Genomic DNA, 27,524 nt, shown 5'->3' with positions numbered 1-27,524 from the left:
TGAACCTGTGGTTCTTAAAATAAACTAAGAAAAGATATTTTTCTTTATAAAAACCTATTGGCTGGATTTGTCTCTGAGTGTGTGTACCTCATTTATTGTCTATGTGTATGTACAACAAATGCTTAACACTACTCCTTGGATAAGCCTACTGCTCGACCACACTACCACAAAATAGAGCATTAGTATTATCTATTTTTACCACTATTTTACCTCTAAGGGGAACCCTTGGACTCTGTGCATGCTATTCCTTACTTTGAAATAGCACATACAGAGCCAACTTCCTACAGGGGCTATGTGTAGTGCTCACAAAATGCTCTCTGATTAGATGCAAATATTAGCAGAATCTTGTAATCAAGACTAATAATTCCTTATTTTAAAAATAAATTGTTCAGAAAAAATGCAACTAGGGAAAAAATGTTTACCCCCATTTTCTGCCTGTTGTCAGTATGTGTGACTGTCTACTGGGTTCCTGCTAACCAGGACCCCAGTAGTTTTGCTCTCTCCTCTAAATTGTACTTTTTTCTTCCCATAATTGGCACACTGGTCTCCACATATAAGTCCCTAGTATATGGTACCTAGGTACCCAAGGCATTGGGGTGCTAGGGGATCCCTATGGGCTGCAGCAGTTATTCTGCCACCCATAGGGAGCCCATGCAAAGTGTTCTACAGGCCTGCCATTGCTGTCTGCGTGAACCAGGTGCACGCACCCATTTTCAATACAGGTCACCCCTTTGGCAGGCCCTCTCAGCCCCAGAGGGCAGGGTGCAGGTACCTGCACTAACAGAGGTGCCCCCATAAAGTCCTGGACTTTGTGGGTGCGGAGACGCCATTTTATGCATGTACTGGACATAGGTCACTACTTAGGTCCAGCTACATAATGGCAACTCTGAACCTGGGCATGTTTGGTATCCAGCATGTCGGAATCATACCCCAATACAGTTGCAAGTATTGGAAGTATGATTCCATGCACTCTGGGGGCTCTTGGAGGCTCCTTAGAAGACCCCCTGAATTGCTACCACCAGTCTTACAGGGTTTTTCCGGGCAGCCCAACTACTTCCACCCCTCAGACAGGTTTCTGCCCTCCTGCTACTTGATCTGATCAAGCCCCTTTGGGGGAGGGAGGTAACACCCTTTCCCTTTGGAAATAGGTGTGACTGGCTTGGGTGGGGTAGCCTCCCCAAGCCACTGGTCTGCTTTGAAGGGCACATTGGGTGCCCTCTGTGAATAAACCAGTCCACACTGGTTCAAGGACCCCCAGTCCCTGCTCTGGCGCGAAACTGGACAATGGAAAGGGGAGTGATCACTCCCCTGTCCATCACCACCCAAGGGGTGGTGCCCAGAGATCCTCCAGAGGGTCCCTGGGTTCAGACATCTTGTTTCCAAGGTTGGCAGCGAACTCTGGGAGCATCTGAGTGGTCAGGCCAGGCAGGTGACGTCAGAGCCCACTCCTGGTAGGTGCTTACCTAGTTAGGTGACCAATCCCCCTTACAGGGCTACTTAGGGTCTCTCTCTTGGTTGGGTCCTCAGATTTGGCTTGCAATATTCCAGGAGGACTCCTCTACAACCTCTGATTCACCTTCTGGCCACTGGAACCACGGCTGGACCCTCCAGGAACAGACAAACGCTGCTACAACAAAGAAGACTCTTCTGCAACTTTGTTTCCACGTCTCCTGCCAGCTTTGCAACATTTCCCCGGGCGTGCATCCTCCGAAGACTGCAACTCTTCAGCCTGCACAAGAAGAAGAAGGAATCTCTCTTGGAGTGAAGGAGTCACTTCCCTACAACCGAAGGCACCTACGACGAACTGGCTGGCTGCGTGGACCTCCTCTCATCTTGAGCTGCGTGAATCCTGCATCACAGGTGGTGGTCCTGAGTAGTCCTCTTGGTCCTTTCTGCCAGCTGTCCTACTTTGGTGGAGGTAAGCCTTTGCCTTCCCATGTAGGACAGTACCCCCGTGCACCGCGTCCCTTGCAACTGCCAAGGCTTGTTTGCATCTCCTGCAAGGGATCTTCAGGTGACGTGTAGCTCCAGCTCCCTGCACTCCATCCTGCAAAGCACAGGCTCCTGCCTGGTTCTCTTGCAGTGTGGGATCCTCTTTTGTAGTGCTGCATGGGCTTCTTCTGCAACTGCTGTGTCCCCGTCCTGTGGGATTCCTGTGGGTGCTGCCTCTGCTCCTGTGGTCTCTCTGCGATGCAAAGGGTCCCCTGTGTCTCTCCCTCCTGGGGTGAGTCCTCCTGGGCCTTGCAGGTCCCTGGCAGCACCTCTTTTCCACTAACGGCCAGCTTGACTTTGCCACGGCTTGTTGGTGGAATTCCTGCACTGACACTCGTCTGCAATCTTTCTTCCAGCGTGGGGCTTCGTCTGCATCCATCGGGAACTCTTCTCCGGCTCTAGTGCTGCAGTGCTGACCTGTTCTTCATCAACGTCGACCAATTCCTGCATCCACAGGAATTGGGTAGCAGCTCTTACTCCTCCTAGACTCCACTGTGATTCTTGGACTTGGTCCCCTCTCTCCACAGGTCTTCATTCTTCAGGAATCCACAGCTGGTTTTGATGCAGGCTTGTCTGGGTGTCTTCTTTTTCTTCTTTTCGGTGGTTTGGGAAAAATCCAATGTTTTACTCCAACATTCCTGGTCCCGAGGGGGTAAGGGGGGTACAGCATTACTTACCTTTGTGGTTTTCTAATAACCCCAGCTCACCTCTACACATTTTACTTACCTAGGTTGGGGTACCTTGTTTGCATTCCATTTTTTTTTAGTAAATGGTTTGTGCTCCCCCTAGGGTCACTATTGTTTATTGCTATTTGCACTGTTTTCTAACCTTTTCTATGCCTGTTTCAGATTACTAGTGTATATATATTTAGTGTATTACTTACCTCCTAAGGGTGGGTTACCTTTCTAGTATTTTGTGGTGATTTGTTCCAAAAATAAAGTACCTTTATTTTTGTACTACTGAGTGTTCTTTTCATGTATGTAAGTGCTGTGTGACTACAGTGGTATTGCATGAGCTTTGCATGTCTTCTAGATAAGCCTTGGCTGCTCATCCATAGCTACCTCTAGAGAGCCTGGCTTCTAGACACTGCCTACACTTCACTAAGAGGGGATAACTGGACATGGTATAAGGTGTAAGTATCTTGAGTACCCACCACACACCAGGCGAGCTTCCTACAAAGTTTCAAAAGGATTATGGACAACATGAAAATAAACCATCATTGGCAAAGCCAAAAGATCTGAAATTGGTGGTAAGCCTTTTAGTTTTGTCAATGCATATCTTGTTTTGACTTGCTTGTTATACACCTTTATAGCTGAGAGGGCTGCCCGACTCCCATAATTATATAATGAAAATTGACAAAATTGAAATATTTTGGTCTCAAAAAGCACACATTGCCACGATGTCCCTGGCACTAAATAAAATTACTTTGTGTGACGTAATGCTCCTTCTGAAAGAGCAAAATGCTGTCTCTCACAGTGAAGCCGGTCAATAGAAAGAGAGACGTTTAATAAAAACAAAAGGTCTAAGGGCTAATTAGGGGCCCAAATCTTAAAGAAAGTCACAAAAAAGCACCCATGGTATATGTCCTTACAGTAGTGAATATTCACATTTATGACTTTTTTGAATTCACAAGAATTTACAGAAGTAGGCCAAGAAATCGTACTCCTACAAAATATTTGTGAGATTCACTTATGCGAAAATCTGTTTAGTGTTTACAAGTTCACTCCTCACCTCCCCCCCCCCAAACTATTTGTTTCCAACCCTGGAAGAAATTTTACTTCTGCCCTTCTCAGGAGTAAATTTACAACCTTTCTTAGTACGGGAAAAGATTAAAGAAGAGCTGATGGAAATCCCTAAAGCATGCAAGTTAGTAGGTGTGCACGGACTCGAAAGGGCATTCCAAGCTTGGAACAATTAGTTTCCGCTCCCTCCAGTCCCAGTCTACAGCTCTGTGGAGAGATAGCAATATAAGGAATTGCTAGTACAAAAAACCCTGCTATAATATGAGCCCTCGCATAATCAGAGAAGCTAACATCAGAGCTCTTATTTAATGAAATTGCTGCCATAGTTTGTCGCAGCACTACATGGCACCAGGGGTACTACTGGATTTTTTACAGGGAAGTTCATTTAAGAAGCAACATGTCCCATGGACACTGAGATATTTTATTACATTCCACATCCCTGTAAATCCTTATTAATTTCTTGCTGTGTCTTATAACTATGAACCAGAGTACCCTTCGTAGCCTCACTACTTTAAAACAACAGCTCACTATGCTACATATAACAGGCATGGTTAAAAGTATATTACCTGCCCCTTATAAATAATCTGCCAGCCTCACAGCTATTGTTATTATAAACATTAGCCAAATATAAACTAATGAAGCACTTGCCTTACAAAGCCTCCAGGTTAATGGAACAACATCCTGCAGCACTGCTGTGAACTGACATATCATCTATGTCTGAGATCAGATCCAATAACCAAGCTGTGGGCTTTTAATCAATTCAATAGATTCAAGTGTTACCTGGTACCTACAGACTTTTTGTCTTTCAATGCCAATATTCAACTAGTTACAACTAGAATCATTGGATAAATCAATATCCATTTGAAGAATTTGAAGTAACACGTTAGAGTGAAAACAAAAGCAAAACTCCTTCCTCAGATAATTCACTTCAGAACACACACAGAATTTGTTTGAACATGTAGGTGATGCAATAAAATTGATTAGTTTATTTCTTAAACATGAACACTAGCAACCTATACCAGCTAGGTAAATATCCCATATTTGGACCACTGCTTATTTATAGCTACTTTGTTTAGGGTAAAAAGCTATACTCACCAAAAGGTCCCAAAAACATTGAAGTTAAACAAAAAAAGGTTTTTGGAAAAATCCAAACAGGAAGCAATGTTCTTGTTCAAAAAGAGATCTGAATTCCTCATAACAAATGTAAAAACAACTTTTTATCAGGCTGTAAAGAACACCATCAAACCTGAAAATCAATATGTTCCACTGAATTCTTAAAAGTAAAGCACACTTTCAAAACTTGTTCATGCCAAAATCTCACTAACACTTTAAGGACTAAGCAAACAAAGGGCAAATTGTTCCTTAGGAAATATAAAACAAAAAGGTTAAAATTTTCTTCAACTTCCTTAGAACAACTGTGAGTTCCCTAAGATCTATTTTTTTTACTTCAGTGACAACTTTCCAGCACACTTAATTAAGACTTGACTTTCAACTTTTCTCCAAAACATGATGTCACATAATCATCATCTCTTTACAAGCAGGAATTTTCCATGATGCCTTAACTGCTACAAGGTTACTCCAATATTAAAACAAACGAAAGAGGACATGTGTCAGATATTCAATGGCTTGAGAAAGTCACTCAAAACTGTATTGCCTTTCAATTCTCAGAGCTCATAGAAAGTGAAAGTCTTTAGCCAATTTATCACTTATATTTCTGTAAAGATTACATCAAAGAAATGGCGACTACAGAAATTGATCTCAGACTGACCTCTTGGTGGCCTTTGACACAGCTTATAATTAGCAGCTCAGCCAGAGTGATAATACCTGCATGGGGTTCAAAGGCACAGTTCTTTATTCATTTCATTCATAAGCAACCACAAACTGCTAGTTCGAATGGCAAGTTCCAGCTCTGCCCACAAAAAGGCCATACCAGGAGTCCCCTAGGGGTCTATTCTGGGTTCATTTACAACATGGAGTCCATTGTTACAATTTAAGAATCATGGAGTATCTGTCCACCAAAATTTAGATTATACACAACTGCTCCCAGGCTGACATGGTCACTCTCAAGCACTGCCAAAGAACATTAAAAAATGGATGTTCTTAAACTTTCCTAGCTATACCAGGAAAAAAAAATGAGTGAATTCTCTTTCCAAGAGGACTTCACCTGAAGTTTGACACAAAATGGTTAACCAATTTAGAACCAGTCTTGCCCAAGAAGTCAAAGCTTAGTTTCTAGATCAGCCTTTCCATCAGAGCACACATCAAATATACCCTCAAATCAACAAGGGCTAACCCTTTTCTCCTCAAATCCTTCCTAACTCAAACAGAGTTCAGTACAGTTACACAAGCTATTGTGATCCCAAAGTTTGAATAAGGTAATGCATTACTCATTAAGGAACCTAAAGCAACTTGGCATCCTGATAGCTCTTCTACATTCAAAAGGTATGACTACATAAACTCTAGTTCTGAAAGAACTTCACTGGTTACCCCTGGAGATTAGAATTAAGTTCAAGTTTGCATGTTTTGCCTTGAAAACCCTCAAACAACATTCAGTTTATCTGCAACCTACTCTAAAGGCATCAGGTGGCAAAAAAACACACCAGAAGCAAAAACTAGAATCTAAAATATTAAAATCAGATTTTTTTTCTGAATGTAACTTCCCTGGTGATGTTACCTCCTGGTGGAACTTTTTCCCTTAAAAAAAATATATAATTATTCATCTCCCATAAAGACTGTTTTCAACATTTGCATATATTTTATCGTCATTCACCAGAATGTTACCTCAAACCCATAATCTTTTCCTATCTCCGTCCCTGCCACTGTTTAATGCTTTTTTTAAATATTGTTTTTATCTCCACCTCACAAAAGGTTACTTTGAAGTGCTGAGTTTTTCTTGCTCAATTTGTACTGCGGTGCTACATGTTTTACTTAAGAGACCTTAGTGTTGTTGGTATCTATTAACTGTAAAGTGCTCAGACACACCTCCTTCTGAATGTGTTAACTCCCTGTACTTCATGCAAGGTAGATGTCGTTTCCGTACCTAGTAGCAGGCCAGGTACTACCAGAGAAGACAGATATAGGTATCTGTCATGAGGAACTTCACAAAAGGTATTCTCAAGTAGGGACAGTTTATTCCAAAATAAAGTCAGCACCGACATCCAAAGCGGCTGCCCCAGGCTCTGACAGTTAGTAACTGCCACAGGAACACCAGCGCATAAACAAAAGACAACGTTCCAATTTAAACATTCTTTACTACATTACAACTACATGGAAAGCCTAATGCCATATCATTAGATACGCTATGTATCCTACAATACCAGTTGCCTAAGTGAAATATTCTCTACATAGTCCCCTGGAGACAAGAAGGAGAGTTTCCATCAGTGTGACCAACAGACTTACTCTACATTATTTAGAAGGCTTCTTACTATGCCTCAGAACTTTGTATGGCTAGCTTTAGGAGCTTGTGAGGCAAAACTATGGCGTTAATGTGACATCTTTGTGTATTATCATGTATCTCACGTGTGCTGGACTGAATCATAACCATGTCCAGAAAGTCAGTATGGACAGAATGGTGATACCCTCTTCCACCAAAAGAGGGATGCCTAATGTTTATCTACTGTGGGGGGCTTGTCTGCATCCAAAGTCCTGTAACCTCTCTTTCCAAATTAAAATGTGGCACATGGATCTGAAGTCTGTGCTAGTTTGGAATGTGATACCTTGTGTTATTCTGCAGTTCCTGGACTGCCAATCAACAGTTATAGGCACTTTGTTTATGCTGTGATGGAGAAATAACTCCTTAGGAAGCCGTGCACAGCACATACACCCATGCTTTGGAGCACTCACCTTTTCTTCATATCCACTCTAGGTAGTATCCTAGTGTGGAAGAGGAAACACTGCTCTGCCCACTGCTCTCACTCCACAAGTTGCAGGGGAAAAAAGGTACTAGGGTCTTCACTTCCATAACAACACGTTTCTCATTATCCAAGGGCAAGAAATCATTAACTCAAATAGCAAAGCAATTCCTTAAAACAAAATAAGAGCATAAACACAGTGGCCTACATATTGGGGTCAGATGGCCTTCCAGGAACGGCTTCTGCCTAACTATGTATTTTTTGGCCTTTAGTTAGTCTAAGGATCAAAATTTCCCTATATGTGCATAATGTTCAGCACACTAATATTGTTGAATTTCCTTATATCCATGGTTGACTTTTTTGATCAAAAAACTTACTTTTGCTCATCTGTGGCATCTTCAGGTAGCTCTTTTAATTCAACAGGCCCATGTACAGTTTCTTTTTTCATTCTTTCCTTCCCAAACTCAGAAGGATATATCTATGAAGGACACAGTACACAATTTAAATGAGAACATTATAACACAGCACACATTAAGTTATAAGAAATATTTGGCTCAGTCCACAGATTAGCAGAGGCAGGTCACTGCTGGCTTAAGTACAGCTGTGATCATGGAGCAACCTAGACTAGATCCCAACAGGTAATTACAATACCCTTACGAACACAACCAGCAGCAACCAGCACATAACCATCCTTTAATTTGCTTGCACAGCTGTATGCATCTGCTTCTCAACTGTTAGCCCTGCATGCACCCTTTGTGAACAAGGGATATTGAAGGAATGTACTGCTTTCAACTCCACGGGTAAACAAAAAGAGACTATTTCCCTAGATACTACAAAAGTGTTTGATACATAGAACTGATTTTTGGAGCAATGTCCAGGAGAATACACAACTAGCTACAGGAGCAGAGTCTGTGCACTGCCCTGAGTTGGTCCCATTCGGCCACCCATAGTAAAAATAATACCCGTTACATTGCACTTCAAGGAACACAATTTTTAATTTCTTTCTAGCAGAGAAGCAAGCAATTTTGCACTTGTGGGGCATATTTGCTTATGTGTGGTTGCAGAAAGTTTGACCCTTACCGGAAGTCAAAAAGTGCTTTAGCCTGTGATGCTCAGAATAAAGACCATTAATCCAGAAAATATAGGGATGGTGGTGGCTTACACAGATAAAAACAGCGAACTGACTTGTCCCAAAAGGCTGCCAGTTATTAACTTTTTGGAGCAATACTCAATTAAGAGATGAGGACGAAAGGTTTCAGAACACCAAGTTGCTAATCTGGAAGTGGTTTGTATGTGACTCCATCCTGGTATTTGCAGAACAGACACAGAGTCTTTGAAGAAAAGGCAGGGGAGAGAGTGAGGAGAGAAAATGGGCCCGTGGGATAGAGGTGATGGGAGTGTGGTTAATGGAGGATTAGGATTGGTCATTTATTTTCATAAGGTGATTATGTCTGTCTTTGATGTGTGTATTCCTTTTGCAAATTTCAATAAATTAATTGAAACACGAAATGAAATAAAATGCAATGTTAGAATTCACACCAAGGTTGAAATAATATTTATAGGTACTTTACCTGAATGTACATATCTTAAACATTTAATTCAGTGTAAGAATGCAATGCAATGGAAGTTAATTCACGTTGATTTATTTTATTTTATTTGAAATCATTATAGGGTTGGCATTATGACTAACAACACAGTCTTTTCATATAGGCAAACAGAAAAAGGATTTGAGTTCGAATTAATTTATCATAATACACAATATTTTCAAACTGTTTAATTTAGGATTGGTTTAGGACTACTGTTGGAACATGGTAAAATATTAACAATGTGTCACCTATTGTACTTCATTAAGAAAAACACAATTTACAATTAAGGTGAGGGATAAGCAAAAGTAATATAGTTAAATTATATTAATAATTAATATTTGATATAATTACATTAGAAATTAAAATCTGAACTGTCAGCAATATGGATAGGGTAAAATAACGAAGCAAGGGTACAATTAAGTAAAAAAGGAAAAAAGGCAAATGGGTACATTTCAAGCTTATTGATAGGTAGTGAAGTAAAGGCACGATGAAGTAAAGACGGGAGAGCAAATGTATGGAAATGTTAAAGGAGTTGCCCAGACGGTTTAGTAAAAAGTCTCAAAGGAGCTTTCTGGTTATGGTTCGCTCTACAGGCTCTTCAGGTTCAGCAATTTAATAAATGATTTTGCCTGCCCATAACACTTATTTTGTTCAAGGTAATTGTTCAGAAGAAAAAGTTCGGTGATATAATGTTGTTAAAACTAACTAAGTACATCCCTTAATGAACAAAGGCATCATTAATATTTTTCAGATAATATGAAGGGAGCATAACTTCATCCACCTACATCACTAAAGTCAATTGCATTAAAAGACCTCTCGATGAATTACGCATGGATAAGAAATCACTCTTACCTTTACAGAAAATACAACACCTCCCTTGGGCTTGAATGAGTTAAATAAAGCCATCAGGTCCTTTGCCTTTAAACGATCCCAGTCCATATTACACACAGCCAATCTATTTGTGATCTAGTTTGAGATATAATAAAATGGAAAGAAGATTAAAACGAGTAGCATTTAATTTTTGGTGCAGATTGTGTTTTATTAATTCTGAACTATTTTGCATTTCAAAGGTGCTTGCTAATTCAAACTTATCCAGTTGGGCTACAGCATGAAAACTCCAGCACACTGTCAATTTGGTATGTACTGTAACATAATATGTTTGGATTTAGAGATTAATCCTAATTTTTGTAATTTATTTTTTTAAAGTTCAGTCATCCTTAGTTTTTCTGACAGGGACAAAGAGTATTCACGCATGTATTTCAAGAGGAACTAACTTGGCTGCCTTCCTCACCCTATTAGTAGAGTTGATTAAGTAAAAAATTCCCTTATTGTTACCTTTTTGTTTCCATTAAAAATTATTTTCCATTCAAGGCCCTTCGCGAAACTGGGTAAATCTGGTGCATCATCCCACATTCTTCATCATGATAGATCCGTCCATGTTTATGTTTACAAATGCAGGACATAACCAATGTTAGGAGCACCCACTAAATTAGAACTTTGTAGGTGTTCATAACATTTACATGTACGACTTCTCAAATAAAATCCTGAGAGCACTCTTAAGGGACTTTATTACAAGATATGTGCAATTCCAGATTAGTCTAAAGCAGGAATTAGGGAAGATAAGACTACAGCCCTCCTTATTCCACCGTACACTCCAATCCCATTACCTCCTATACATTTTAGCACCTTAGAGCTAATAACATTTCCAGCTAGGTAACTGCCAAACGGTATTCCTGTATGCTAGAATTGCAGACACCAACAGCATCGGTAATTCTGGGTGCCGAAAAACTTCATCTGTGTTCCCGGAGCTCTTGTAATGCTTAGGTGTCCTTTCAAACCCCAGAATGTTTGAAGAGCTAGTAGAAATCTGCAACCCAATATTATCTTTCTGCAAATTTCACACAGATTCTAGTTTTGTAAATCAGGAAGACTGAATTCCTCCCACAGGTGACTCTTCACTTACACGTGACATCTAGAGAAAGAACATCTCATGTGACTTGGGCACCGTATAATTAATTGTAATTGTAGGAAAATGGCTCCCTGTTGCAGTTACCCCCCACTTTTTGCCTGATATTGATGCTGACTTGACTGAGAAGTGTGCTGGGACCCTGCTAACCAGGCCCCAGCACCAGTGTTCTTTCACTAAAAATGTACCATTGTTTCCACAATTGGCACACCCCTGGCACACAGATAAGTGCCTTGTAAAATATACCAGTGGTACCAAGGGCCCTGTGACCAGGGAAGGTATCTAAGGGCTGCAGCATGTGTTGTGCCACCATTAGGGACCCCTCCCCTAACACATGCACACTGCCATTGCAGATTGTGTGTGTGTTGGTGGGGAGAAAAAGGCAAAGTCGACATGGCTCCCCCCTCAGGGTGCCATGCACACAAAATACTGTTTGTGGCATAGGTAAGTCACCCATCTAGCAGGCCTTACAGCCCCAAGGCAGGGTGCACTATACCACAGTTTAGGGCATAGCTGCATGAGCAATATGCCCCTACAGTGTCTAAGTCCATTCTTAGACATTGTAAGTACAGTGTGGCCATATTAAGTATATGGTCTGGGAGTCTGTCAAAAACGAACTCCACAGCTCCATAATGGCTACACTGAATACTGGGAAGTTTGGTATCAAACTTCTCAGAATAATAAACCCACACTGATGCCAGTGTTGGATTTATTAAAAAATGCATACAAAGGGCATCTTAGAGATGCCCCCTGTATTTTATCAAATCCTTCAGTGCAGGACTGACTAGTCTGTGCAAGCCTTCTGCTGAGAGACGAGTTTCTGACCCCATGAGGTGAGGGCCTTTGTGCCCTCTGAGGTCAGAAACAAAGCCTGCTCTGGGTGGAGGTGCTTCACACCTCCCCCTGCAGGAACTGTAACACCTAGCAGTGGGCCTCAAAGGCTCAGGCTTCGTGTTACAATGCCCCAGGGCACTCCAGCTAGTGGAGATGCCCACCCCCAGCCCCCACTTTTGGCGGCAAGTCCAGGGGAGATAATGAGAAAAACAAGGAGGAGTCACCCGTCAGTCAGGAAAGCCCCTAACGTCCCCTGAGCTGAGGTGACCCCTGCCTTTAGAAATCCTCCATCTTAAGTTTGGAGGATTCCACCAATAGGATTAGGGATGTGCCCCACTCCCCTTAGGGAGGAGGCACAAAGAGGGTGTGGCCACCCTCCAGGACAGTAGCCATTGGCTACTGCCCTCCCAGACCTAAACACCCCCCTAAATTTAGTAGTTAGGGGCACCCAAGAAACCAGGAAATCAGATTCCTGCAACCTTAACAAAGAAGAAGGACTGCTGACCTACACACCCTGCAGAGAAGACAGAAGACGACAACTGCTTTGGCCCCAGCCCTACCGTCCTGTCTCCTGACTCGAAAACCTGCAACCAGTGACGCATCCGACAGGGGCCAGCGATCTCTGAAACCTCTGAGGTCTGCCCTGAACCAAAGGACCAAGAAATTCCCGTGAGCAGCGGCTCTGCTCAACTTTGCAACTTTCTTGCAACTTTAAAGGACTTCACTCTTCATGCCGTAAGCGTGAGACTTCACCCTTTTCACCCGACGCCCCCGTCTCGAGATCCAGAGAACCAACACCACAGGGAGGACTCCCTGGCGACTGCGACCCCGTGAGTAGCCCGAGATGACCCCCCTGGACCCTCACAGCAATGCCTGCAGAGAGAATCCAGAGGCTCCCCCTGGCGCGACTACCTGTAACAAGAGACCAGACACCTGGACCAAGCACTGCACCCGCAGCCCCCAGGACCAGAAGGAACCGCACCTCAGTGCAAGAGTGACCCCCAGGCGACCCTCTGCCTAGCCCAGGTGGTGGCGGGCCCGAGAAGCCCACCCGTGCCCTGCCTGCACCGCTAGAGTGACCCCCGGGTCCCTCCATTGAAACCAATACAAAACCTGACGCCTGCTTTGCACACTGCACCCGGCCCCCCGTGCCGCAGAGGGTGTGTTGTGTGCCTACATGTGTCCCCCCCAGTGCTCTACAAAATCCCCCTGGTCTGCCCCCCGAGGACGCAGGCACTTACCTGCTGGCAGACTGGAACCGGAGCACCCCTGTTCTCCATAGATGCCCATGTGTTTTGGGCACCTTTTTGACCTCTGCACCTGACCAGCCCTGAGCTGCTGTTGTGATAACTTTGGGGTTGCCTTGAACCCCCAATGGTGGGCTGCCTACGCCCAGGAACTGAGAATTGTAAGTGTCTTACTTACCTCACAATCTAACCAATATTTACCTCCCCCAGGAACTGTTGATTTTTGCACTGTCTACTTTTAAAATAGCTTATTGCCATTTTAACAAAAACTGTATATGTTATTGCTCTAATTCAAAATTCCTAACTTACCTGTGTGGAGTACCTTGCATTTAATGTATTTACTTCAAATCTTGAACTTGTGGTTCTAAAAATAAAGAAAATATATTTTTCTATTTAAAACTATTGGCCTGGAGTAAAGTCTTTGAGTGTGTGTTCCTCATTTATTGCCTGAGTGTGTAAAACAAATGCTTAACACTACCCTCTGATAAGCCTACTGCTCGACCACAATACCACAAAATAGAGCATTAGAATTATCTAATTTTGCCACTATCTTACCTCTAAGGGGAACCCATGGACTCGGTGCACACTATCTCTTACTTTGAGATAGTATATACAGAGCCAACTTCCTACAGTAATTGAGAACATTTATTGTTTTAACCCATGTATATTTGTGTAATGTGCATATTAGTGTTTTCTATTTCATGAACAGTCAATGACTCATTTGGCATTCCATGGAATGCCTGCTACACGGTTCAAGGCTCCTGACAAAATGTGCACGTTCTGGGTAAAGATTTTGCCAACTTCTTAATGGGACAGTTAGACAAAACGTACATCCGTAATACCAGTAAATTATATAAGCAAATGAATGTACTTAAAAATGTATCTAATAAATTGAAATGTATGTTATAACTAAAATTTGGGGAGCAGCTGACAGTTCCACTGGGATTAGTAGCGGTATAATAATGCCAAAGCAGAAAGAATAAGTGAAGGTGTGTCACTGGTAAAATCACTATGGGGCAAAGCATGATGAATTACTACAAATATGATGTATACATACAGGGGTCATTACAACTTCAGCGGACGGAAAAGCCCATCTGCCGAAGCCCTGACAGGCAGGTTGCTGCCAATGCGGCCGCCTTCCAGAGGGCCCCATTAAGAGCTTCCTAGTGGGAAACACCCAACAGCATTGTTTCTGGCTCATACTAGAGCCGGCAGCAATGCTGTCGTGCATAGTTTGCACAAGCACCTGTTGCGATGTTCACCGTCACATCGCAATGTTCACTGTCTGCTTTTGATGGGGCTGGCCCCTGCACTGCCCAAGCCAAGTACATGGCCAGTGAAGGGGTCCCCTGCACCCCGTCACATTCAGCGTTTCCATGACGGGGCTACTGCCATGTAATAGCCGGCGGAGAAGGGACTCGTAATCCACAGGGCAGCGCTGCTTGCAGAGCTGCCCTGGCGGATTAGGACCACCAGCTACTCCTGTGGAAGAAAACTGGCGGTGTTGGCGGTCCAACCATGGCACAACCGCCACAGTCATAAAATGGCGGTTGGAATGCCACATTGGCGGAGGTCTGACTGCCACCGTGGTCCTGCAAGTCTTAAGACCCCCAGGGTTGTAATGAGGCCCACAGTGTTTTACTAATAAGACTTTAAAAATGTTTGCATAGATGTACAGTAACTTTCACAATGTTCCTAATCTGAACATTTCGGCTCTTAGGATTCTTTTTAAGTAAATGCCATTTGGTGGTATGTTTCTGTTCCTTTCACTAACAACTGGCAGCACAAAAGGGTTTTGCATATCTATCTCAGAGTGGGTGTAAAATGAATTTTCAGACTGGTTCCGTTTGAAAGAGCCAAGAGACTGGGCGCTAGCCACAGAATAAACAGAAGTAGGAAAATCTCATGATTTCCACTAAACATAATCAGGCATTGCTAAGTTGCTAAAGTTTTTGAGCTATTAGCTCTCTTAGTGCTGCAGCATTACCAATCTGGTAGTTAAAAAGAGAAAACCTGGAGCATCACTCAGCTTACTGATCGATCATGAATGGGATCAAATGCCCCCAAGGCTGGAGAGTCAATGTTGTTGTTAAAATTATGAGACAGTGAGATAGTTACAGTATTAGGGTCGCTCCTCTTTGCAGAGGTGTTGTCACTGTAGGATGTTTGCGTAGGGGGAAGAGAGGTTCTTGGGCGTTTTCCCTTTTAGGAAGTGGGTCAAACAGTCCTTTGAGTCTGAGAGACACTGAATGGTGGCAAAATGAGCACTGCCTCAGTCTCTTAATGGTAATGTTATTGGACAGGGGTTTTTTCTGGCTTGTTTTGGTTGGCTTTAGGACTCTGAACCCTTTACCACTGCTAAGCAGTGCTAAAGTGCATATGCTCTCTGTCTAAAATATATTGGTAACTGGTATCTCTATGACTGACTTGTCTGATTTACTATAAGTTCCTAGTATAATGCACTAGGTGTGCCCAGGGCCTGCAAATCAAATGCTACCAGTAGGCCTGCAGCACTGATTGTATCACCCACATGAGTAGCACTGCAAACATGTCTCAGGCCTGCCACCGCAGTGCCTCTGTGTGCAGTTTCATACTGCCATTTCGACCTGGCAAGTGCACCCACTTGCCATGCCCAAACCTTCCTTTTTACTACATGTAAGTCATCCGTAACGTACACCCAAAGCCGCCCAATGGGCAGGGTGCAGCATATTTAAAAGGAAGGACTTGTACTGGCATGTTTTACATGTCCTAATAGTGAAATACTGCTAAATTCGGTTTTCAGTATTGCAAGGCATATCTCTCCCAGAGGATAACATGGGGATTGCCTTGAAATATCCTTTAAGTGTAATTTCCCATTTAGATCAGATAGAGATGTGGAGTTTGGGGTCTCTGAACTCACAATTTAAAAACACATCTTTTGGTGAAGTTGGTGTTTTAATTGTATGTTTGAAAATGCCACTTTTAGAAAGCGCAAAAACAGAAGGAATGCAGAGCAAATCAAGCATTTACCCCTAGTCACAGATCTGGGTTTAATCCATCAGTTTGTTTGCTTGCCATGCCATTCCCGTTTGGACCCACCCATATGCACATCAGTCTTGACCCTGTTCCCCATGGGAACAGTCTAGCCCGAACTGCTAGGCCAGGCCTTCCCTGGACCAGAAAGAAGCATCGTGGGACCGGTTTTAGGGTATCACCCTTCATTAGCCACGCTTTTAGAAAGTGTTCCTTTTCTTGCTTAACCATTCTATGCCGCTGCCTGTCTGCTGAATACATGTCTAGGTTAGGATGACAGTTTGGGCTTTTTGTGTATTCACTCTAAACAGTCACAGAAAGGGAGCTGGGGTCTGCCCTGCATATCAGGATGGCCCATCACCAGGCTGATGGGTCTTCCTGAATTACAGTGGTTGGAGGAGCGGACACTTGCATCTATATAGGGCTGTGCCTGTCCTCACACAAAGTAGTCTCCAACCCCTCCTGGAGTGGGTCTGGGGCCAGGGCAGGGGAAGGTAGGGTCTTGTGCACTACAAAGACTTCTCTTTGAAGTTTGCCTACTTCAAAGACAGAAATGGGTAAAAATACTGGACCTCTGACACCACATGGATGGAACATTTCTGGACTGAGGACATTCTGCCAGGAAGAAGAACTGGATGCTGTAGGAGAAACGGTCACTATGCCTGCTGCTTTGTGGTGCTGGCCTGCTGCTTGCTGCTTCTCTGCTGGGAGTGAAAGGACGGGACTTTGCTTTCTACATCCTGTTTTCCAAGGTTCTCCCAGGGCTTAAGTTGAGCTTGCCTCCTTTAAAAAGTCTCCAGTACATCAACGACTCATCTGCTAGCACCTGGGCTCCTCTGCTGAGAGCCCTGTCCTGTCCTGTCAAGAGGTGCCAAATCCAGTTCTGGGCCCTTGAAGGAGGTTTTTGGTGCTACAAGAAGAAAATCCCCACATTGACTCACAGCGGCATTCCGAACAGACGCATTGTTGTAAAGATTCAATGTATTGCAGCTGCCCGCACCGGAGTGTGATCCCCGCTTGACGCACTGACCACTGTTTTCAATGCAAGCCCCAGATTTCCGTCCCAGCGCGTCAGAAGAAACACCACTGCCTGAGTTTCAAGCACTGCATCACCGAAGACGGTGACGCAGCGCCTACTTCATGGATTTGAGATCAACACATAGCAGCTTGCCTTTCGACACATCATCCCTGATCAACATTCTCTTCAATCAACACTGCACGGCAGTAAGGAACCGACACTTCGTGCCGAAACGACGCATCATCTCCCCTGTGGCAGTAAGGAACCGACACATCACCTCTCCTGCAACGGTAGGGAACCGACGCATCTCCGGTTCGTTTGACGCATCACCTCCCTGTGACCCACATCGTCTTTGATTTTGACACATCTCAGGTACTTTGCCTCAGTCGAGTGCTTCATTGATTGCAAGAAACTACAATTACACTGAATCTTTGAAAAGTGACATCTTTACTTGTGTATGTTGGATTTTTGTCGTTTTGGTCTTGTTTTACTCAGATAAATATTGGCTATTTTTCTAAACTGGTGTGGAGTACTTTTGTGGTATTGCCACTGTGTTAATGTGTGTGTTTAGAAATACTTTACACATTGCCTTCGAGATAAGCCAGACTGCTCATGCCAAGCTACCAATGGGGGAAGCAGGGATTATTCTAAGCGGTGTGGCTCCCTTACTCTTTTGAGAGTGCAAATCACTGCCAACTAGAGACCCCATTTCTAACATTCGCAAGCACAGACAGCCAGCGGCAGATCGTAGATAGCGGAGTGATTTCAAATGGGTACTGTGGCCTCCACTTCCGGGTGTTGGGGCAGCTACACCAAAGGGAAATAATGAACAGGTCTCATGATTTGCATACAAATGTTCAAAGACATCTATTTCTGGATTTAGGACTGAAACAACCAGAAGAGCACCAGAACTGTAAACACAGGAATGATCAACATGAACACTACAATGGGGTTGCCAAGCAGTGGGGCTGAGAACTGCGAACCCTATTTAAGCAGTCAATCTAGATGATGTTCCCCAGCGTGTGGCTACCTCAATATGCTGAATAAGCAAGAGGCATTAATCAAGCTGGACACCTTCCTTTTGCTATGCAAATCCCCTCAATGTTCCACTAGATTATAAACCAGTCCAGTTGTATACCATTCAAGCAGACCCTATGAACCCATTATCACAAGGGTTTTGACCTAAGTATACTGCTCTTAACATTTGCCTGGTTTCAAATTGGATCTCTGTACTTAAGAGATGATCCCCCAGCTAGTTGTCACAGATAGCCCAAAAGGTTATAAAGTAGAGCAGCATACCTACATCAAGCACCCCCAACCACCTCACCTCCATAACTGCCAAGTTTCCAAGGTCCATGTGTTCTGCTCCAGTATGTTTTTTTCCTTTGAATTCGTGGACTTGTTGCCATGTTTTATAAGAGAATAAATAAACTCCCAGAATTCAAAAGAAAAATCTGGAGTAGAGCAGCACATCACACATGGCCCTGGGAAACTTGGCAGCTATGAGCCTCACTTAAATCAAGCCTCAGTTATTCCTTAATCATTAAGCTGGTACTCGCTGAAGATTTTTCTAGGAGTGATCCTCTGTTGGGGACCGCACAAGTGGGTGGAGGAACACTGGTCCGGCTATACCAGATTAAGGCCCTCATTACAAGGCTGAAGGTCATCAGAGCACCAGCCTCGTCGTGGCTGTCTTACTACCGCAGACCCAGTAGTAAAGATTGCCACATCACGAGTTTTGGGGCTTGGCTGCCGCCATACCTCCACAACACCGCCTGCCCCACCGCTGCAGGCGCACCAATGCGCCCGTCGGTCCTCGGCAGGCCAGCCGGAATACAAGGCTGCAGACCCCCAGGCTTTCTGTGCTGGTCACCCCACCACGAAAACCCTGGTGGTCACGCACCTAGCGACAGGAATCCCCATTCCTATCATATCACCGGCACACACACCCCTACTCGTCCGCACATACACCCCCCACACACTTACAAACACCCATCCCTTCACGCACGCATTCACATACACACTCCTCAGCATACACATTCATCCACAGACACCCCCACACAGTCGCATACATGCATACACACACACCACACTCACTCTCACACATGCAGACACACACACACCCATTCACGCGCACATACACTCACACAAACATTCACATTCAATCACATACACACGCATTTACACTACACCCTCGCCCCCTTTGGGACGACCACTTAGCTTCTCCATCGAGGAGGTCGTCCCGGAGTGGAGGGGTTCTGGCGGTCTTGCGCCGCCTGCACCACCACACCAGAAGAACTCCGCCAAGTCGTATTACGGCTTGTAATACAGTGGGCGGAAGTCCTTCGAAGACTCCTAATATGGCGGGCAACAGACCACCAGCACTGGCGGTCTCTTGCCTGCAGCGGCTTCAGCGGTCTTCAAAAAAGACCGCCGAAGTCATAATGAGGCCCTAAGTCACCTGGGGGATTCCTTTTCGGAATGCTATACTTTTCATATTTGGCACCTATTGTAATCTGTCTCTAAGGTGTCAATACACTATGTGTTCTTTATTGCCGCATGGTACGCTGTACAATAGTTGCTTAGTTGTTTAATAAAAAGATTTCCCAAAATAATATCCTGAATAAAGAGGTCTTGTGCACAGCAGAGCGCACATTTACAAGGCCTTCTCATAAATTCCCAGACTCTGGCATGCAGGCGAGTGCAGATGGTTGGGAAAACTATATTGAAGAAGTTCCCCCTCTTGCCAAACAGGACAGGAAAGAAGCTGCTTCCACAGGGTCTCGCCCTCCTTTCCTTTAACTATCTGCCCATCCTAAAAGCACACTTCCTCTCACAAAGATACCCGGTAATCTTTTAAGTGGTAGTAAAACTCATCCAGTCATACAAAAAAAAAAAAAATTGCACCTTTAATTTCCACAAATATCCATCATACTCACTAATAGATGACAAAAATCACTTTGGTTACTATCTAAATAGAAACCAAGTGAAATAAGCACAGCAAATAAAAGGCTTCACTCTGTGGCCAATTAAGTTGCCTTCTACTTATAGATCTTGTGCACTGTGCTCAGCTGCTTATTTTGCAAAGACAATTTAATTGTGTGATAAAAGTAAGAGCCATATTCTAAACTAAAACTATGATCAGCTACTTCTAGGTTTCTCACTCGAAAAGTTCACTTACTCTTCAAAACAGAGGTCCTCATTACCACCCTGGCTACCATGGACCATCAGGGCCGCGGTGGCGGTCTCTCCGCTGCGGGACCAGCGGTGAAGACTGCCATATTACAACTGTGGCTGGTGGACCACTGCCAAACCGCCGCTTCCCAACCTGTCCCGCCACTTTACTGTAGCCCGCCGGGCTGGAGGTTTCCAATTGAATAACTGGGAGGTTATTTCGACTCGGACACTGCCAGCATTTTCCTGGCGGTCTCACTGCCAGGAAAATGCTGGCAGAAAGGTATCCCGATGTTCCTGTCACCAGCATACTCCCCAAAACACCTCCGCACACATGCACGCATGCACACACACACAATCACACACAGACACACCTCCACTCACACACGCACTCACAACATTCACCCTCATAGACAAGCATACATACCCTTACACATCACACACGCATGCATACACTTTCCATCCCCGCCTTCTCCCTTCACCCTTATACACACACAACCTCAACCCATCTCTCATCTGCACACCTCTCTCCACCCCCCAAATGTACCTCACCACACGTACACACACACACACATACACACACACACCATATACACGTACAAACATACATGCACCTGCACGCACTCACACACTCCCATTCACTTGGCCCAACCCCCTCCACTTGCGGATGACACTTACCTCGTCCAACGAGGTGCTTCTCCGTGAGGGGATGGGACCCGGCACTCCCACCACTGGCAGCAACCAGGCACCAGAAGACCGCCAGACAGAATTACAGGTCGTAATTCTGTGGGTGGTCTTTTTCTGTCGTGGCGGCGGTGTGAATGCCTAAGCACCACCGATCGACGTCGTGAATGCCGCCGGCGGTGCAGATATCCTGTGGCAGACGTAATAAGGTAGTTTGAAGACCGCCAGCACTGGTGGTCTTTTGGCGGACGTGGCGGTCTTCGGAAAAGACCGCCACATTCGTAACTAGGGCCAGAGTTTGGTTTACTTATTGACAAATACTCTCCATTAATCATGCTGCCAACAAACACTTCAAGGTTTTCCAGGAATACCTTAAATTTAGAAAAACAACATGTGTAAAAAGCAATAGGTATTGCCTTTCAAAGGGGCTGGCCAACACTAAGTGCATAAGGAAGAAGCTGGGATTTAAAAGGTAAAGCAGTAAGTAGCACAGAGACGGAGGGAGAGCAAGACACAAACAAGAAGAGGAAGGAAAGCCATAAAAAAGATCCAAGCAAGTCAGACTGACAACAAATCCAGCCAATAACTAGAAAAGCCAAGCAATGATAAGCCAAGGCCACTGTAAATTTTGGACTTGTAAACAATAGGTATTTCAACAACAACTAAAGTTGTCTGTAAGCGAAACGTAATCACTTTTTTTTACTGCACAAGCCAAATTCACACATCAATCCCGGCAGATCAGTAAAAAAAAAAAAAACAGACGGCGGATCCAGTTTACAATGTTTAAGCTATGCAAGAACCCAAAGAAATCGGTCACAATTGTTAATTAAAACAGTATTACATTCATGTTGAATTGAATAATTACTGAAAGCAATTAGCTTGGAAGAAATGTAATTAAAAAATAATACCTCATCCCCTCGGGGCGCATTCCTATCCAGTTCTCCCCATGCATGCTCAAATTCTGGCTCCTTAGGAAATATCTCAGCTAGATCATCTTCGGCTTCATCCTCTGAACTGGTTTCTACATTTCCTTTCCCCCTGGCTAAATCAGGGCCGCTGTCACTGTCTTCTCCATCCTCGTCTTCAGAGTCACCTTCTTCTGATAGTTCCTCAGAGTCTCCTTCAGCCTCTTCCGATGCTTCCCCTGAGTCTTCATCATCTTCTTCTTCTGTTACTCCAGAATCTGAGGGATCACTGCCACTAGTGTCCTTACAGCCCAACAACTCAGCTTCAGGCTGAGGTTCATCACAGGTTTCCTCAGCAGAAACGCTGTCACTCACTAAAGAAGAAACATAGCACACGGTTACAGTAACACAACAGTAGTGGATTGTTTTTATAAAATAAAATAAAAAGATATCAATAAAAAGCATTAATGAACACCACACTTCTTGGGCACAGTTCTCAAAGGGATTTGCACGAGCAAATTCAACTTACATGTGCAAGGAGCTTGGATAATGACTGTGGGGTCAGTGGGCTGTCCTGGTTTAAGGAAGAACGTAGGCAATACCCTAGAGGAATCTCGCAAGCCACATTATTAAAAAAATAATAATAATAAAAAAATAAAAAAAAACAGCCTCCAAAAGCAGCTCACATACCAAAAGCATCTGTCTGTTCTGCCATCTAAAAGGCCTGTCCACCCAAAAAAGCTATCAGTTTTATTAGAACTAGAGTGGGTATGAAAAATGCTAGGATAATTGCCACCATTTTTTAATTCAGGTGAATACTGCAAGATTGCAGGACATTTAGCAAAGTGTTACATTCTCGAGCTTACTGCTACATAAATGTGAAGGAAAATAGCTTCCCCAAAATTTAACATTTGCGAGGCAATATGGGTAAGCAGAGCAGGCCTAATTCCATACAAATCACAAAGACAAAGGCCCTGATTCTAAGCTTGGCGGGCGGCGGTAGCCGCCCGCCAAGCGGGAACCGCCAGAAGACCGTACCGCGGTCAAAAGACCGCGGCGGTCATTCTGGGTTTCCCACTGGGCTGGCGGGCGACCGCCGAATGTCTGCCCGCCAGCCCAGCGGGAAACACCCTTCCCACGAGGAAGCCGGCTCAGAATGGAGCCGGCGGAGTGGGAAGGTGCGACGGGTGCAGTTGGCATAGGCACTGCAGGGGCCCCCAGGGGCCCCACGACACCCCATACCGCCATCCTGTTCCTGGCGGGCGAACCGTGTCAGAATCCCCATGGCGGCGCAGCAAGCTGCGCCGCCATGGCGGATTCCCATGGGCAGCGGAAAGTCGGCGGTACACCGCCGGCTTTCCGCTTCTGGCCGCGGCTGTACCGCCGCGGTCAGAATGCCCGGCGGAGCACCGCCAGCCTGTTGGCGGTGCTACCGCCAACCTCCGCCATGGCGGTATTTACCGCCAGGGTCAGAATGACCCCCAAAGTGTCCCCTGTTCTATGATCTACAAAATAGATAGGATAGGTAGGATCACCTCTGTAACAGGCAACCTTGGGAGTAAAAACTGCAGACCTACACCTTGTCAAATCTAACTGACAAACCATGCAACCAAACGTCTCAGCACATGGATGCAGTTTTTGTCTGTTCCGCTTAAATGTGGTATAGCCACCCATCTTGACGAAGTGGCTGAGTGGACACGAGGGAGACAGAGGCCAGGCCAGGCCACTGTGGACAGCTTCTGCAATTTTGCTGGCTTTAAAAAGTAAATTATCCTGTTTAGCCAGTAGGTCTCAGTTTCCCTAGATTCATGTTGTGAGATATGCCCCTTGATCTGCTCACTCATGGTAACTGAAATGCAGAAAAAGGGTCGTGCTCAAAGTCGTCTTGTATCAAAAAGTCTGGCTTCTTAGTCAGTTTGTCTTTTAGCATTTGATTAAAAGCAATGATCCTAGGAGTCAGGTTCCCACAGGGGAGATAATCATGGGGCAAGAGCCCTGATCTACTCTTTCAGAAGGGAGGGGAAAGGGAGAGACTAGCAGAAATGAAAAGTGGGTGGTATGTGGTGAACTGAGGTTAGGCAGGCTGTTTGAAGCACTTTGGACACCTCCCCTTACATGCATCTAGAGACTCAAGTGTTTGAGAACTCTGCTCAGGGACATCGGTCCTTCTGCAGTCCCGAAACAGTATTTGTTTTGTGTAGACCAGCATTACAAACTAGAGATTCAATCCTTACGGGCAGTGCTCCTCCCGAAAGGATTCCTGCGGGAGGACTGACAGAGTACTGAATCTCTATACAGGATTCCTTTCCAGTATACTGTAAGGATGAACTCATCTGCTACTCCTGGATTCCTGGTCCGAGACTACTGTCCTACAATAGCAGTAATATACAGTAGCACAAATAATTCAAGCAGGACAATTTCGGACAAGAAATATTCTTTTTTAAAGAAGTGCCTATCCAGTATGTCTCAATGCCACAACTGTTGTCATTGTAGCACCTTTATTTGGCTAAGGAAGGGAGCTAAAGCAAAATTTGTATGCCTTCTTCTCGAATGGGAGATGGGGAAATCCATTGGCAGTGCCTCAATCTATATTCCAGCTACCTGAAAGACTGAGCGGCTTGCTTTAAGCAATAGACAGAAACTTTGTTGACAAATATGTTCGCTCTTAAGACAAAAAATGGTAAGGCCTATGTATACATGGTATCTGTCACAATAAACCCACCAGATGCTGATTCATTTTTTACTGTGTGTTTTTCTTTCTGTGATCTCACAGTTTTTGGACTTAATACTTGTGGTTCTTTTCTTTTGTTTACTCTGGAGCGGTTCTTCTCTTTCTGCGCTTGTTTCAAGTCACCTTTTATTTGATCAACAGTGCTTTTCCTCTCTTCAGTGTCTTTCTTTAAAGTAGTCTTTCTGATACTGTCAGTTTCTTTTTCCAGTTTCCTCTGCTGGACGGCTCCAGCCTTATCCTTTTTACATAGGATGTTCAGCTTTCTGTGAGAAGTAGGTTCCTCAAAGCCAGGAATTTCTTCAGCGTTTTTCTTTTTTCCCTTCCTTTTCAACTTTTGTGAGCTACCTGCATGGTCATTCTTAGAGGTATCAGAGTCATCGGAGTCGGCCAGGTCATAAAATCGTTTCATATCCTGCACAGTGCTGTGGTTCATTGGTCTTCCTCGTTTGTCCACAGTGTATTTCAGATTGAACTTGCTGTCATCAAACATTGCTCGAAACCGTTTATCAATCTTGATTTTCTTATCCTTTTCTGGCATTTCCCAAAACCTGGGGTCCTTTGTGACCCGGTTAAACCGCTGGTCATTGGATAGATCATTTGCAGATGCCATTTTTAAGACCCTGAGACAATTTGTTGCACGCCTAAAAAACAAACTAGAGAAAACAGCATTGTGTCATATGGTTTGTCGTTAGGAAAGAATGTTGATGCACAATAGAGCCTGCAAACTACAGTATAATTTTCAATTCATGCTCAAATTAAATGAGTACCAAATCTATACTTGCACAAAGTACATCTCTAAGAAATGCACACATAGAAACATAAATGCAGTACACGTAGTTACACAGTTCTTGTCTCGGCCTAATGAACATGAACTGAGCATGCATGAAAGTGGAACCACCAAGATAATTTGTTGGAGCGGCTTCTAGATTAACACAAAATGGGTTACCCTCATTATATAAATATGTGTGATAAGAACATCATTTTAGTCTTGCCTTGTATTATTCAGTTAGTCAGCATTTTCCATGTAAAAGCCATACCTCATTATGGGTTTATTTACATTGTTAAATAGAGGTGGAGAGTAAAGCAGAAAAAACAGCAGAAAAAATAAAGATCAAGCAACAGGGTGTGGACAATGGACAGTTTGCCAAATTGGACACCATGGATTTGCACGAATAAGGTCCAAGAGTTACTGAAAGTAACTCAAACACTCCAAACACACAACACCCTTACACCTTTTCAGACACTTCTATGCATTTTGGATGGGGTCCGGAGTTCTCTGAGAGACCGATCTCCGGTTGGGATGGCAGCGGTGGTGGCGAAGCACGACACTGCCAGAAAATGGAGGCCAGACCACCCTTAAGGAATGGCGGATAGGAATGGACTGGCGTGCACAACTGGAAAAACCTAAGTGACCAGGGGTTGCCTGCAGAAACACTCCCAGATATGTGGCAAATGGCTGGACGTTTATACTTTACGACACTTGATCTTTCCATGGCCTATTGTCGTATGATGGACATGTCACGTGGGGTACCGGTACACTTGTTTGCGTGTTGTTACTATGTTATTTGATTACTTTAAAAAAAAAAAAAAAAGTTTAGAAAACAAAAGTTACTGAAAGTATAATGTGATTTACAGTTTTTTTAAAGGGTATAACTCCTGTCATACATTTTTATTATATAAAAGGAACTGCGTATCTTTACAATGTGAGGCAACAACTCAGTCATCCTCAGCTGTTGTGTCCACATAATATTTATTTTTACCTGCATTTTTAGGTCTGGTCCAGACGCAGTTCCAGCCACACGCAACAACAACAAAAAATATATATATATTTATATATTTATATATATATATACACACACATACACGGAGGGATTTTGACCAGCTATTTTTATTCACTGGTCTTTTCAAGTATTATTAACATATTGCTTCTGCCCACCACATCGTACAGAACCGGGCAATGGGTTGGCCCACTTAAGCTATTAGCTCTTTTGCACAGTGAGCCCCATTTCAACTGATTAGTTTCACATCCATCAAGTGCCACAGCTGGTTACCTAAGACTTTGCTTTGTCAAAGTTGTTTCTATCCATTCTGAATTCAATTTTTAGGTTGTGAGTACAGACAGCTTTAGCTGCTTCCAGTGCAAGTTCCCTGGGGTCAGAGAATTCACACTCCAAGTGCTGGCAGAGCTCTGGAAAACTGTGACTGAACATATGCTCCCCAGTAATCATATTGTACAGCCTCACATGTGTAAACCATACTACCCTTTACCCAACCATCCTGTGCCTTGAAAAAGTACCCTTCATCATCCCCCATCTATTTAAACAGTATCTGACTGTCCCTGAAACTCAACCTACCCTTCTCTGGGTTGACTCCATACTCCCTAACAAGGTCTTCTTCAGTGGGGGGTACACCTCTCCCTGTCACTCCCTTCTAGAGCCAGTAGAGTGCCACTCCCACCACCAAGAATATGACTCCCGAAGCCAGCTCCTCAATCAACCTCAGGGGCCCTGCGCACCTCTGGAGCTACCTTATATGTCTGAGCCCACTGGTATATGTCACCCCCCTCCTTAGAAACCAAGTATCTTAGTATGTGGACCTTTTCTTCAGTACGGGACATGGTACTTTCGCTGGCACCATCTGAGCAGAACTCAGCTCCTTGGCTTTCAGCTTCAGCTCTCTCAATTTCAGCTCATTGGCTAATATCATATCTTTTTCCTCCATGGCAAGATTTTCTTTTTCTGTCTCTGCTTTGAGCCTGGCTAGTTCCAACTGGATCTTCCTA

General features: G+C 44.1%; 1 protein-coding gene across 4 annotated transcripts in view; it reads right to left on the bottom strand.

The window, feature by feature from the left end:
• The window catches only part of ESF1 (ESF1 nucleolar pre-rRNA processing protein homolog), a 199,337-nt gene that overhangs the window by 166,511 nt on the left and 5,302 nt on the right, over nt 1-27,524 (bottom strand). For 3 of the 4 annotated variants that reach the window (XM_069234100.1, XM_069234102.1, XM_069234101.1), the window contains exons 2-5: nt 24,734-25,395; nt 22,015-22,385; nt 10,024-10,137; nt 7,963-8,063 (exon numbers count right to left, since the gene is read on the bottom strand). In XM_069234100.1, coding sequence (XP_069090201.1) covers nt 7,963-8,063; nt 10,024-10,137; nt 22,015-22,385; nt 24,734-25,352 — 1,205 coding nt within the window. In that variant the 5' untranslated portion in view covers nt 25,353-25,395. The remainder of the gene's footprint in view (nt 1-7,962; nt 8,064-10,023; nt 10,138-22,014; nt 22,386-24,733; nt 25,396-27,524) is intronic. The other variant, XM_069234103.1, reaches the window with a different exon arrangement.

This window comes from Pleurodeles waltl, chromosome 5 (genome assembly GCF_031143425.1).
Source record: "Pleurodeles waltl isolate 20211129_DDA chromosome 5, aPleWal1.hap1.20221129, whole genome shotgun sequence".
Taxonomy (NCBI): domain Eukaryota; kingdom Metazoa; phylum Chordata; class Amphibia; order Caudata; family Salamandridae; genus Pleurodeles; species Pleurodeles waltl.
The sequence above is the reverse complement of the archived record's forward strand: the minus strand, read 5'-3'. Positions and strand labels throughout refer to the sequence as shown.